This window comes from Balaenoptera musculus, chromosome 16, assembly GCF_009873245.2.
Source record: "Balaenoptera musculus isolate JJ_BM4_2016_0621 chromosome 16, mBalMus1.pri.v3, whole genome shotgun sequence".
NCBI classification, from domain to species: domain Eukaryota; kingdom Metazoa; phylum Chordata; class Mammalia; order Artiodactyla; family Balaenopteridae; genus Balaenoptera; species Balaenoptera musculus.
The window spans coordinates 14,699,229-14,712,624 of NC_045800.1; the positions used below are offsets into that span (position 1 = coordinate 14,699,229).

General features: G+C 44.4%; 1 protein-coding gene across 2 annotated transcripts in view; it reads left to right on the top strand.

The window, feature by feature from the left end:
• The window catches only part of GFRA1 (GDNF family receptor alpha 1), a 227,726-nt gene extending 215,582 nt beyond the window's left edge, over window positions 1-12,144 (top strand). For both annotated transcript variants that reach the window (XM_036829574.1, XM_036829576.1), the window contains 2 exons: window positions 3,629-3,682; window positions 4,627-12,144. In XM_036829574.1, coding sequence (XP_036685469.1) covers window positions 3,629-3,682; window positions 4,627-4,782 — 210 coding nt within the window. In that variant the 3' untranslated portion in view covers window positions 4,783-12,144. The remainder of the gene's footprint in view (window positions 1-3,628; window positions 3,683-4,626) is intronic.
• Window positions 12,145-13,396: the final 1,252 nt, after the last annotated feature.

Sequence of the window (13,396 nt, forward strand, 5' to 3'; positions counted from 1 at the left end):
TGTGTGCAACCCTTCGATTCTTTTACCCAGGTGCTGCCTGCCCTTCCAACAACCAATAACATCTGTTCTTTGCCTTCTAATCACACTCACAGATGTTAGTTTGGTTCATGCAAAGTTCTGGCAGAACTGGGGGGCTGCTCTTCTTTGCCTCTGCAGTTCTGGGGGGTTTCCCGGCCCCCCAGACCTCTCAATGGGAAACAGTGTTAATACGCTATGCAAGCAGAGGCTTTTGAGGCCAGTGTGCGTGGACCGCTAAGCCTCTGGAGTGCTAGGTGCTTCTGCTGGGTTAGGAAAAGGTCTGACAGGAGAGAAGACATTTTCTCAGAGCCTTTGCAGAGTCCTGGTGGTGTATGACTACGTTCACTCAGCAGTTCATCCAGTTCTGCCCACCAGACTGGTTCTCAAGGCCAGATGAGCTTGGAGCTGCTGCCTCCACCTTAAGTAAAGCCAGTGGGGACACAGGGAGACAAAGCCAGAGGTTGATTATTTGCTTTAGATAGAGGCCAACAAGATGCCTGCTTTGGGGGAAGAAGAGCCCAGAGCCTTCACAGACTTGGAGCTGGTCTCAATGTATTTTCTTGTGTCGTTCGAACAGTCATCCCAGCCATTCTCAGATGGGAGGCAAGAGCATGTCTACCTGGTGGTATGACTCAAATCCTGTACAAAGTTGAACTCTCAGTGACCACTGAGGACCAGAATCTACCTATGTTGATGTAGAGTCCACTTAAGAAAATTGGTTAAGATAGAGACCTTTTCTGGTCCGTTGGTGGAAGCCCCCTTTACAATCATGTAATAGATGGGCATTTTACTAGTACGTTAACAGGTTCCTGAAGTGACTAAGTGTAGCTAGTGAGCCTCTCAGATGGTATAGATGATGAGTGACACACTGCATGCTGGTGCTAATCATATAGAACAAAGTAGGAGGAGGCCTACCAGCCCTTGGATCTCTTAGAGGGCACTGCAGTCTAGGACACTGAGGTGGAGCTTAGCTGTGACCACAGCACGGAAACAACTTGGAGAAATAATGTGTCCCAGACTAGAAGTCAGGCTGCCTTCTCTGCACATTTTAGTGAACTTCTTAGTTATGCAAAGACCCTTAATGAGGGTTGTCTTTTGTAGATTGCCACCTAGAAAAGACAGAATGTGATGTTTTAGGGCCATTTTGGTGCCTGGCACAATTCCAACCTTGAACAGAAATAAAATGTGCAAAGCTCTACATATTATTCTCTACAGGTTACAATGCAATGGACCAGATTTGCTATTAATATAGATTAAAAGTAGGCTTTTGAGTAAGGCTCAATTCCTCTTCTGATTTGCCCTCTGATCTTCTTATACATAACATTTAGTGACCTTTGAACAGCCCAGGGATGCTTCACAGTGTCTTTTTCTTGACGCCTGTTTAAAGGTTTCTATTTCATATTCACAGCTGGCATATGCAAATAGAGGTAAAGGTTATGACACCTGCCACGTAGCATTATGGTCAATAAATTACTTCTTGGGAGAACATGCTATCATTTCAGGCTAGCACGTCTTCAACAAGTTGCAAACGTTGTCCTGCAGTAGGCAGCCTGCCAGGGCATGCCCACAGAGCTGGTTGCCCAGATACTCCTAGATTCAGGTGTTTTGCTTATCCAGGGCCATCCTGTCGACAAATGAGTTCTCGGTCTTTCAATGCCAAAGGACTCCTAGTTTCAGGGGGAGGGGGTTATGGGAGGGATTCTTTGTGTGGATTTTGGGGGCAGGTGGAGCATGAAAAGTCAAGCATGCCAAGGTTGCCTGGGAGAAACACTGTAAAGCAGGAAAGAGCACAGTTCCATTCAGGAGTTTCAGAGACTTATCTAAATCTCGACTCTAAAGTAGTTCACTGTGTGCCCTTGGATAAGTCACTTAACTTCTCTGAACTCTAATTTGTTTTCCTTTACAAAACAAGAGAGTTGTACTGGGTTAGCAGTTTTTATTGTAATTGTTTGAGCAGTGGAACCTTCCCTCCACCTCAGTTCTCAGGTAGAAACCCAGTGGAAACTTGCTTCATTTGTGAGGAAATAGGGAGCTTAAAGCCCTCACAGCTCAGGAACTTGTAACTGCCCTAAAGCAGTTTTCAATAAAATATGTATTTATTTGTATTGCATAGGTAATGTACATGTATTTTTTTTTAAACATCTTTATTGGAGTATAATTGCTTTACAGTGGTGTGTTAGTTTCTGCTTTATAACAAAGTGAATCAGTTATACATATACATATGTCCCCGTATCTCTTCCCTCTTGTGTCTCCCTCCCTCCCACCCTCCCTATCCCACCCCTCTAGGTGAACAGTATGGAGTTTCCTTAAAAAACTAAAAATAGAACTACCATACGACCCAGCAATCCCACTACTGGGCATATATCCTGAGAAAACCATAATTCAAAAAGAGTCATGCACCAAAATGTTCATTGCAGCTCTATTTACAATAGCCAGGACATGGAAGCAACCTAAGTGTCCCTCAACAGATGAATGGATAAAGAAGATATGGCACATATATACAGTGGAGTATTACTCAGCCATAAAAAGAAACAAAATTGAGTTATTTGTAGTTAGGTGGATGGACCTAGAGTCTGTCCTACAGAGTGAAGTAAGTCAGAAAGAGAAAAACAAATACAGTATGCTAACGCATATATATGGAATCTAAAAAAAAAAGTCATGAAGAACCTAGGGGCAAGACGGGAATAAAGGCACAGACCTACTAGAGAATGGACTTGAGGATACGGGGAGGGGGAAGGGTAAACTGGAACAAAGTGAGAGAGTGGCATGGACATATATACACTACCAAACGTAAAATAGATAGCTAGTGGGAAGCAGCCCCATAGCACAGGGAGATCAGCTCGGTGCTTTGTGACCACCTAAAGCAGTTTTAAGATGGATGGATCTGGGGTCCGTAATGCCCTTCACGATTCCTGAAGGGGACCTGTCTGAAAGAGTCCTTGCCCTGTGCCTTAGCCCCCGAGCACTGAGTGGTTTTCCCACTAGAGGGCAGCCACATGAGCCCAGGACCACATCCTTTTTTGTCATATCACTGTACGCCCAGCACTGGAAAATAGCTTGGTTAAGTGTTTGTGGACTGAAACAAGTAATAAACAAATGAACAAACACACAAGCTTCAGGAAGACCTATCTTTATGTTACTAATGTGGATTTTTATTGCACCATTTTTACCTAGAAGGCAGTTCCTGAACATTAACTTTCAGAACTATAAATGAGTTCAAGATGTAAATGACTTCAAAATGTTTTCTCTTGTAACCTGTGCAGTGACTTTGAAATGAGGTGGGTACAAACTGAGATGTACTATGTCAAACACACCAAATCTGGAAGACTTAGGATGAAAATAAAAGAATGTAAAGTATCTCATTAATCATCTTTTATATTGATTACATGTTGAAATGGTAATATATTGAGTTAAAGAAAATGTTATTAAAATTTTCTTCACCTGTTATCTCTTACGTGGTTAGGAGAAAAATTTAAATTGTATATGGGCTCGCAGCTGTGGCTCACATATTTCTGTAAATGGCACAGCCCTAGACAGTTGATCATCAGTAATTACTCTTCCATAGTATGTATGAGTGATTTTGTGTGTGTACGTTTTTGTCTCTTTCCAGGCACAGAAGCTGAAATCCAATATGTCGGGCAGTCCACACCTCTGTCTTTCTGATGTAAGTTGTTTCTTTCTGAGTCTCCCTATATTTATAGGAACAGAGCCTTTGGGACCCTGGAACAGGAAATGATGTGAAGCGCTCAAAGACAACAAGGTTTCAGGTCCAGAAAAAAATCTAAGTTACCCTCAGTGTCCCTCTGCCCTTTGAGCCAGGTGCAGTCTTCAGATCCTAGTGCCCAAAGTGAGAACCAAGTGTGGACCCCAGGATCCTCATCTCAGAACTGGACCAGCACAAATACCATTGCCCCAGTACCATGATAATCTCTGGTCACAGTCACATAAAAATCTGGCACAGAGAAGATACATAACAACTCTTGCTCCTTACCAGATGTCCTTTGACCTCCACAGCAACCCAGAAGTAGCCAAGGCGGGCCACATTACACTCCCCAATCTACAAGTGAGAGGGTGGATGGTTCTGTCACAATCATAGCTCATTGTGGCGGGATGTGGCATTATGGGATTGAGCAGGTGCTAGGGATGGGGATGAGGGAGTCAATCCTGGGGAAGGACAGCTGTGCTGACTGGGAATTTGGGAGCCTGGGTTTTGGTCGGGACTCTCTGACAAGCAGGGCGAGACCCTTCATCTATGAAGTTCATGGTTGAACCAGCCAATGGAAGGAAAGGCTACTGCCTTCTCTGCCAGTCTCCAATGCGATTTGTGACCCACCTCTACATGAACCCATACTTGCTTGGGCAAGGTTCCCAAGATGATTCTTCCTGCCCTCCTTCATGATGGAGAGAGACAGCAAGCATCCTTCCTCAGTCATTGGTACCCAGAAGGAGAATGGTTCCATGTTGCACAGTTGCTGGGGGACCTTGGGAGTGGGGGTAAAATCTCAGGTCAGCTTTGGTGAGCAGTGAGAGAGAAAGAGTGCGGTTAAAATATGCCTTGATAGAACGAACACATGCAGTGGGTGATAATGAAAACATTCTTTCTTACAGCGTGATTACGAAAAGGATGGTCTTGCTGGGGCTTCCAGCCACATAACCACAAAATCAGTGGCTGCTCCTCCAAGCTGCAGTCTGAGCCCACTGCTGGTTCTGGTGGTAACTGCCCTGTCCACCCTATTATCTTTATCTTTGGCTGACACATCGTAGCTGCGTTTAAAAAACAATATGGACGTGTAAAAAGACAAAAACCAAGTTATCTGTTTCCTGTCCTCTTGTATATCTGAAATTCCAGTTTTAGGAGCTCAGTTGAGACACTGCTAAAACAGTTTCATCCAACTGGAACTTTTTTCTTTCTTTTTTTTTTCTAAGAAAGCTTCTTGTGATCCTTAGGGCTTATATGGGATCCCCGATACAGTGCTACATTCCAAACTCAGAAGGCTTTGGGGCATGCTGTATTGTAAAGGGACAGTTTGTTGATTTGGCTGTAAAGCAAACTGGGGCCATGTTTTTCAAGAGGACGATGAGGATGGTGATTTTAACAATTTAACTCTGGCCTTCACTAGCTAGAGAAGGAGTTAGTATTTCTAAAGAATCTTCCATATCTCACGTAATAGGTTTTATTTCTGATGACATGACTGCAGCGGTACGTGGATGCCAAGTTTTTTTTTGTCACAAAGTGAAGATCCTCATCAAGACAATCTTGATGGACTTTGTGCAGACAAGCTTGTACCAATGTTCACTTTTCTATACGTACTAGTATTTTCCGCGCTGCGTTTATGTACTCTAAACAGTTCTGCACTCTCCTACAAAAACAAAAAATACCTGTCACATTCCACTGTAGTGTCTGTCTTCTAGTCAAAATAGAGAGTGAGAGTGGGCGTGAGACTTCACAGAACCTTGATCATTGAGACATTTTCCTAAGCCTTACCTGAGTGAGAAGCCCTTAAACTAACAAGAGTCAAATATAGCTGAAGCATCATTCCAATACTCTTTACACGTATGAGGTTATATGTAGAAAAAAAATTTTACTACTAAATGATTTCAACTACTGGCTTTCTATGTTTTGAAAGTAATGACATTGTCTTCGTTTTTTTTACTGGTGGTTTAATACAAAATACACGGAGCTTGTTTTCCTCTCATAAGTAGTGTTAGCTCCGATGTTCATGAAGACAGCTCTTCAAAAGCAGACTCTGAGGAGCCTCGTGCTTTAGCAGAAAGCTCTGCATCACGTTATTGTGGACAGGCAGAAGGAAACAGAGCAGCCAAGCATTGTCTTTTATCATTTCTTGAAACGCAAGCGTGCATACCTGTGAGGAAACCAGCAGCCACTCGTAAATGTTCTACAGTGTCCAGTGGCACCCTTGCCAGTTGACACAGACCAGTACCTTGGTGTTCCTGTTACTTGACAAAGGCAGCCTTGACTGGGACGGGGGGTTGGGATGTGCTGCCCTTTCTTCTGAAGCAGATCCATGCCAGGGTACACAGTTCTTTTCCTAACGATTGTCTTGACTCCCAACTGTCATGGCTTGGCTGCTGTGTAGAGCAGTCTGGTCTGAAGGTCGTGGGGGGTCTGCTTGCACCGTGTTCTGTGTCCTCCGTGACAGACTGTGACTGACTCTGCAAAAAAAGATGAAAGGTTTGTGGATCCAGAGGGTCACCATTAGGTCTGTGGAGCTGAGTTGATTGGCACAGAGACACAGAACAAAACAGGACTCTGGATATAAGGCATTTGGCTTGTTAACTGCACGTCCTCTTCTATCGTTCTTTTCCTTAAACGAATAGACTCAAAAGTGCACTTTTGAAGTCTGGTTGAAATGGTGAGATTCGATATCTACAAGGATCGCGTGCTAGTAGCCATGTTTCTTTGAAACTGAGTAGAGGCGAGGAGATTCCACCCAGTAGAGTATTGGAAGCGTTCGCTTTCTTCCCATATCAGTAGAGGGGTGGAGGGGGCAGACCCACAGTGCACATTTCATCCTGATTCCCTTTGCCCACGGATGTTTGCCTTGTAAGAATTAATCAAATTACTAGGGTGGGAAATCTGTTAAACCCAAGATGAAGGCATAGCCTTTTAGCTCTATTGGTGTTTGAAGTACATTTATATCCAAATGTTAATAAACATAAATGTATATACTAAGTACCGAGTTTTTTCACTTCAAAATGTTTTCAAGGGGAACTCATCAAACAAATTCAATTAGTGAAAGGTTTCGTAAAGACTCTTCCTTTGAATAAACACATTAAACATGTTGAAATACTTGGAATTCCAGTCACCTGTGAAAGCATATCTCTTACAGAGCATATTTTGTTTTAAGTAAGGTATCTCTGTGTATCTACATTGGACTAATTGCACAGAGGTCTGATCCTATGTAATCTACTGTAGAAAGCTATTGATTACTTCTGTAATAAACAGCAGCTCTAATTAGCTTCAGATGACCAAAGAGGAAATAGGAGTTATCAGAGCTAACAAGAGTGGCCTTCAGTGAAGAACGCATGGATGTGCAGCACATAAATTAAATTTTGAAAAGCCTCATCTTTCACCAGCACAGATCTCATTTTTCTTCACAGAGATAGAAGCATATGAGAGTTACCAAATCGTCAATTTGAAAATAAATTACTGCTTAAGTAAACAGCGGGAAGGATGTTCTATGACAACTTGTTAGAGTCTTATAAAATCATACCAAGCAAGTGTTTCTGCCGTTCGGGGTGATCTCAGTTTAACACGGTGCCCCAGAAACACCATCATTTGCCCCAGTACTGGAGCAGGCAAAACCTTTTACCTATCCAGCTTCCTCGGGCAGTGCTAAAAGCAAAAAATGATTCACTACTTCCTGTCCTGCAGGCCCTGCATGGAAGGTGCCACCAAAATACAAGGGCTGTCTGCTGAGGTTTGGGCCTGTTGGAGAAGGCATCTCATTGTAGTTGATAACTTACATCCATGGAGACCATGGCTCCCAAATCAAGTCTAGCTATGCCCTACTCATTTCAGAGAAAAAAAGGCAAGATTGCCAAACCGATTAGAAGCACATTCAGTCCCCTTGATGTTGAATATCTTCGACCGAGAGGTGTTTGTTTGAGTATCTTAAAAAAATAGAGCACATGAAGGAAGACGGGCACAGTAAAGAGAGGGAATTCAGAATGCCACCTGAATATATTCTTCCATATCTGGTTTTTTTCAAGCCTCTAGTTAAAAAAAAGTGTAAGTTGAGAATGACATATGTTATTTTTCATTAAGTATAGCAAACTGTATCCAAAGTGTGAAAGGAGTGTGGTTTCCATTAAAAAAATTTCTTTTAAACGATTCTTTATCCTGTAGTAAAAAATGTTTTAGAAGCTACTTCTTCAAGGAAAACAACTATAGGACAGGGCTCCTCCAGAGCTGCTGTGGCCTGTGATCTAGTCTATATTAGGATTGTTTCTATCTTGCACATGCTCCGAGGATGGGTTGTCTCCAGCTGCACCCCCATTTCCCACCTGCCTCTTTGTACTCTGAATCAGACACTCCCAAACACTCCATCTGCTGAGCTAGGAAAGTGGGAGAGAGGAAGCATTTCTGAATCAGTGTTAAGTGCTTGGGAAAAGACATATAAGAGCAGTGAGAGTTTATATAATTAGCAAATTCTGTTCTTAGAATCCAGCAAAAATGTATTTCTGTTGTTCTTATTTACAAAACAGCGGCCTCAGAGGAGCTGTCTTGTGGAAAATAAGTTTTCATTCATGTAGTCAGGCACGCACAACTTATTTGAGTCAATAAACTGGGGGCCAGAAAATGACCTGCTTAAATGAATGCACATTTTCTCATTCTCTTTCAAGCTGTTCTTGAGCTCTTGGATTCATACCCCCGCGATCTTTGTTGTTTCTGCTCTTTGATAAAACAAATGAGACCATGTCAGACCCATCGTTTCAAGAGAGACCAAAAAGCAATGACAACACACAAGAGTCAATTACCCATGGCCTGAACATGATGTTGGCCAAAGTGCCTGTCTGCATTGAGTTTGGGGAGTTTGAAGAGATGAAGCAAAATCAAGGTACCACAAGAGACCACGTGCCATTGGTGAACGGAGCATGCAGTCTGATCCAAACAGAAAACTTGTCCCGACAAAACATCCAGAGTTCTTTGAATTAGACCACCAGTGCCTTGGTAGGAAGCACACCAGAGCTAATATCTGGAGGGCAGAGGAAGGAATTTCTTTTTAGAAATTCTAAAACAGCAAAACAGCTGGGAATTTGGTTAGATATCCTTACAAGCTATGTTTTTCTCTCATCCCTAAGATAAGCATCTCGTGTGTAGATCTGATACCTCTTGACTTTGACACAGCCTTTATTCTCAAGTGACCATTTATTTGAACTCTGTTGTCTAGAATTCTTCAAGACCACTGTACCTCTGAAATATATTCTCATTGCAGAGGCCTTAAATCTGTGGGTTTTGCCACTGCCTCCATCCTGGGATGTATTCAGTGGGACACTTCATTTCCCAAGGGTCATTATCTTAAGACATTGGCGGATTCCCTTCTGTCGCATATCGATTATTGATAACCCCAGTCCCCACCCTTGTTTCTTATTGCCCAAGTATTTAACAGAATCCCTTCCCATCAATTCTTCATCGTAATCATTCTAAAATTTAGTCCTACCCAAATTAATTCTTGTTCTCTCAGATACCCATCCTACACGTAACCCTGGCTTTTTGAAGACAGAGAAGTCTCTCTGAGGAGCCAGGCGATCTGAAGATGATGTTAATCCCGGAGTAGAAAGTTCATCCATCCAGCCCTCCCCTGAGCTCCCCCTTCTTAGCTCTGGGATTGTCTTGTCTCCTGCATCCTCGCCAGGCATCCCTTTGTAGTTCCCAGAGCTCTCTGACGAGCTTCTCCTCCCTCCCGGAGACAGCCTGGGTCTTTCAGCGGGCTGCACCACCTGCACTTCTGATTGTTCTGAGACCCAAGCCCAGAGGGGTGGGGAAGGCATGCCAGCCCTGTTTCAATAAACTGCCTGCAGAGAACCGCAGCCTGTAACACTCATCGAGCTCCCAGCTCCCTGAGGTCTCCAGGCTCATTTGACCAGCGCAGCTGCGACTTCGGCGGTCTGCCTCTGGCAGGTGCCCATAGCAGCATCTTGTTCCACTGCCACAGGGAGTTTATTTTTGCTCAAGGGCAGCTGCCAAACCCAGCACCAGCATCAGTAGAAGGTTTTCTCTGATTTTCTTCTCTTCATCCCAGGTCCGGCTGTCTTACCAATCCCCACTTCTCGTTTTGCAGGACGTGCCAAGAGACTGGCCGGAGACCATCAGTCCCTTTCTTCTTTTGCACCTCTCTTCCCACCCACCCTAACAGCTTCCCTAGCAGAAAGCGTGACCCATAGTAGGAAATTAAACACTGCTGGGTGAATGGAAAACTTTAGGACATTGAAGGGTTTCATTCTGAAATACAGTAGCAAGGACTGGCCCATTTGCATCATCTTACGGCACTGAGCTGTTATGCATCGATGCTGAAGGTGTCCTCCTGAGGTTATTGAGGGTGACCTGGGAGAAAGGGTGAAAAAAAGTGTTAGGATCAAAGCGGCTTTGTCTGATGCATTCCCTGCCGAGAGATGGAAAACTAGCATTTGTCCCCAGAAGAGCTGAGCGTGACCAGCCAATCCCAGCAGGCTCACGGCATCCACCAGAAAGGACAGGACCCCACATGGGGTAGACTTTGTGGAAAATTAGCCAGTGAGTCTGCTGATGTTTTAATCTGCCTCAAGTGCAGGATGCTGGCAAGAAAAGATGGACCACCCTACCAGTCCTGACCAACCCCAGGGATGCAGCCTCCGCCAGCATCCTGAGAAGTGAACTCAGGTGCTTAACAATTCAGCACATTTATGGAACATCTACTGTACTTGAATGAAGCTTCATTTGGAGCCGAAGCTCCCCCACGAGTAACTTGAGAATATAGGGCCCTTTGACAGCAGCTTAGGGGAACAACCGTCGTTTCCAGATGGGCAGAATCCTTCACTTGGATATCTTTCAGAGAATCTAGAATCTCTGTATAAATAGTCCGTGAAGCTGTTTTTCAGACTCAGTCTCGAAGAGGTAAGTCCCAGCCCACACGCATACAACCTGCCCAGCCCACCCATCGTGAAGCAGGCAGATATACCCACCCTCAGCCTGTGCCCGCAAGGCCACCATGGGGAACCCAGTGGGGTCACCCCTCTGATCCTCAGAGGGCCGTGAGCACGGCCAGGCCCGTAGGCCAGTGGAAGTCCCAGCTTCAGGGACCAGCCACGGTGCTGGTGGGAATGGGAGACACCAGAGCTGTCCGCTAAACATAACACAGATCTTAGAACCAGAGTAAAGTAGGATGAGGAATTGGAACACCCAGTAGATGCCCCGGGTGTAGGAAACGCAGGCTGTTAGAAGTCGGTAAAGGCCTGTCGTCTTGTCGGCAAGCCGGCCGGGCGTCTGCAGGTCCAGGGGAAGGTACTCGTCTTTCTTGGCACCAGTGGCACTTGATAAAGCTCCCTCTCTCTTTCTGTGTCGCAACCGCTACAGGGCTGTATGGTCCAGCTTTATCTTCCTGCCATGCAAAGCATGCTTGATCCGGAATTTGTTTTTTTTATTTTTTAGCTTTAGCTGAGGGCATTTCTGAAATGGGGTGGGGGGAAGGAGAATGGAAGCCATAGGACCAAATCACAGATTGCCCTGCCTTATTTGGTTGTGGTCTTCCAGTAATCAGACACTTCTGATGTGCTCTTCTGGATTCAGAAATAGCTGATTGTCCTCAGAGGGTTGAAGAAATGGTTTCAGAAACCTGAAATGCAGGGCCTTATAGTTCTCCTAATTATCTGTCTTTTCTCTTTTTCTCCCTTCTCTCCCCCAAGGGAGGTGGGGAAATGCTTTTTACCAGAGTTTGCTTTAAAGAGTTTTCTCATCCTCTGTGCATTTTCCCTTGATATTGAAATTATTTTCTCTTGTTTAATCCAGCTCCTGCTGAGAAGCTGTGTGAGCTGTAGGAAGTGGGGTTGTTTTGCTGTATCTTTTGGACGGTGTTGCGTTCTTACTCTTAACCCGAGGGTATGTCTCAGTTCTGTTCTGTTTCATGCAAGTTAACAATACAGGTGGAAGAGAAGAAGGATTGTGGTGTTTAGGGTCATTTTAGAATTCTGTCCTGGGAGAGGGGTTCAGACCCTCAGCCTCGCCAGAGCTGGGGTGAGGGGTGGAGTGAGCCCCGCTGAAGCCCCCAGTTAGGAGAGGATACCGATGAGCAGCTTTCTTTCCGGTCGCCATTTTATATTGTGTGTTTCCTGAGTTTTCCACATGTAGAAGATAACGTGTTTATTTCATCGTCTCGTGTATCTGCTTCCTGAGGAACCTGGACGCTCTCCTGGGGTCCTTCCCTCGCGGCTTCCTCACACAGCTGTTTTGCAACGTGCTTTATTGCCGTCACCCACGGAAGACCATCTCCATGCAGAAGTACGCGTTTTGTTCTTTGGACTTTGGAAGTAGTTTCGTGATGTTTAAATTTTCTGTTAGCATATTGCTCAAGCATTACAGAATGTACGTACGTAGTCCCTTCAGCCATCTCCCCCACCCCAGAATATCCTAATAAACATTGTTTTCTTTCTTAAAAAAAATGATTATTGTGTCTTCTTCTTTTATCTTAATTCACTTGAAAGTGATATTGAAATCTCCAAATACTAGAAATCCCCAGTGTCAAGACATTGAGGGGTGTCTGGTCCTGTGGGTGTAGGATGTTTAGCAGCATGCCTGGTCTCTACCCACTAGATGCCAGTGGCAACTTCTCCCCTCTGCCAAAGAGAATGTCAAATCCCTAGGAGGCGGAGGAAGCAACAAGGCCCACCTTGTTGAAGCCACTGTTTTAGACCCAGCCTAACAGCTCGTATGTGCAATACCAAAAGGAGCTAGGTTCTAGTATAGGGCCATGGCTGATATTTATCTCATGTCTTCAACATGAAGTTTTATATTGAGAGGATAGAGTGGGTGGGTTCTCTAGTTACTATCATATGTGTATTGAATTATTTGTATAAACTTAGAAATAGTAAGTGTTTTGATAAAAAGTAAAGACAGAGTGAGCCATTTTCTTATTTCCAGCATCCTGCTCAGTGCCTGGCAAGGAAGAATCACTTTGTATCACGTGAGGCCAGATTTTCTCTTTTAGAATTAGCATCATGATCATGGTTGCTCAAAATATGACTCCCCCACTTCCCTGGGGAAGTTATCATTTCTGGCACCTTATCACCACCAGGATTTTTTAAGCCGAATTATTAAAACCCAAATCACAGTAATTAACTTCACCATTGTCGTTTGCTTCAGTCTGAAAATTGCAGCCCACTCGACCCCAAGAAGACCTTGCTGTTTGTAGGACAGAAGCCTGTGTTTCACTTGAGATTCTGTAGAACATTTTTGTTCTTTGTGATTTTTCATTCAACTAGGTTTTCCTACTCCCTTGCTTTCTGAGCTGCTTTCAGTTGACCAAGTTTAGGATGACTTCCGCCAGACTCCACAGCTTGGATCCAAAGTTTGTGAGCCTTTGGAGCTGGGCTTGGTATTTCAAAGGTATAGCAAAACCCTAGATCCCAACATCTTACCCGGCTCTGGGTTGCTCAGGACAGCCTGAGCAGAAATCTCTAAGCTCAGTCGCAGGGAAGTGAACCTCTCATGCCAGCAGCAGTGGGCTGGCCCCAGGAAGGGAAGGACTCTGATGTCCCCTGAACCATCAAACAGAAAGGGGAGGCAGTAGTGCTCTGGGGACCTGGAGTTTCCTCCCACAGTCTTTAGTATTCTGATCATCTCCCTAACACAACCAAATCTCAGCATGCAGGTGATCGAAAT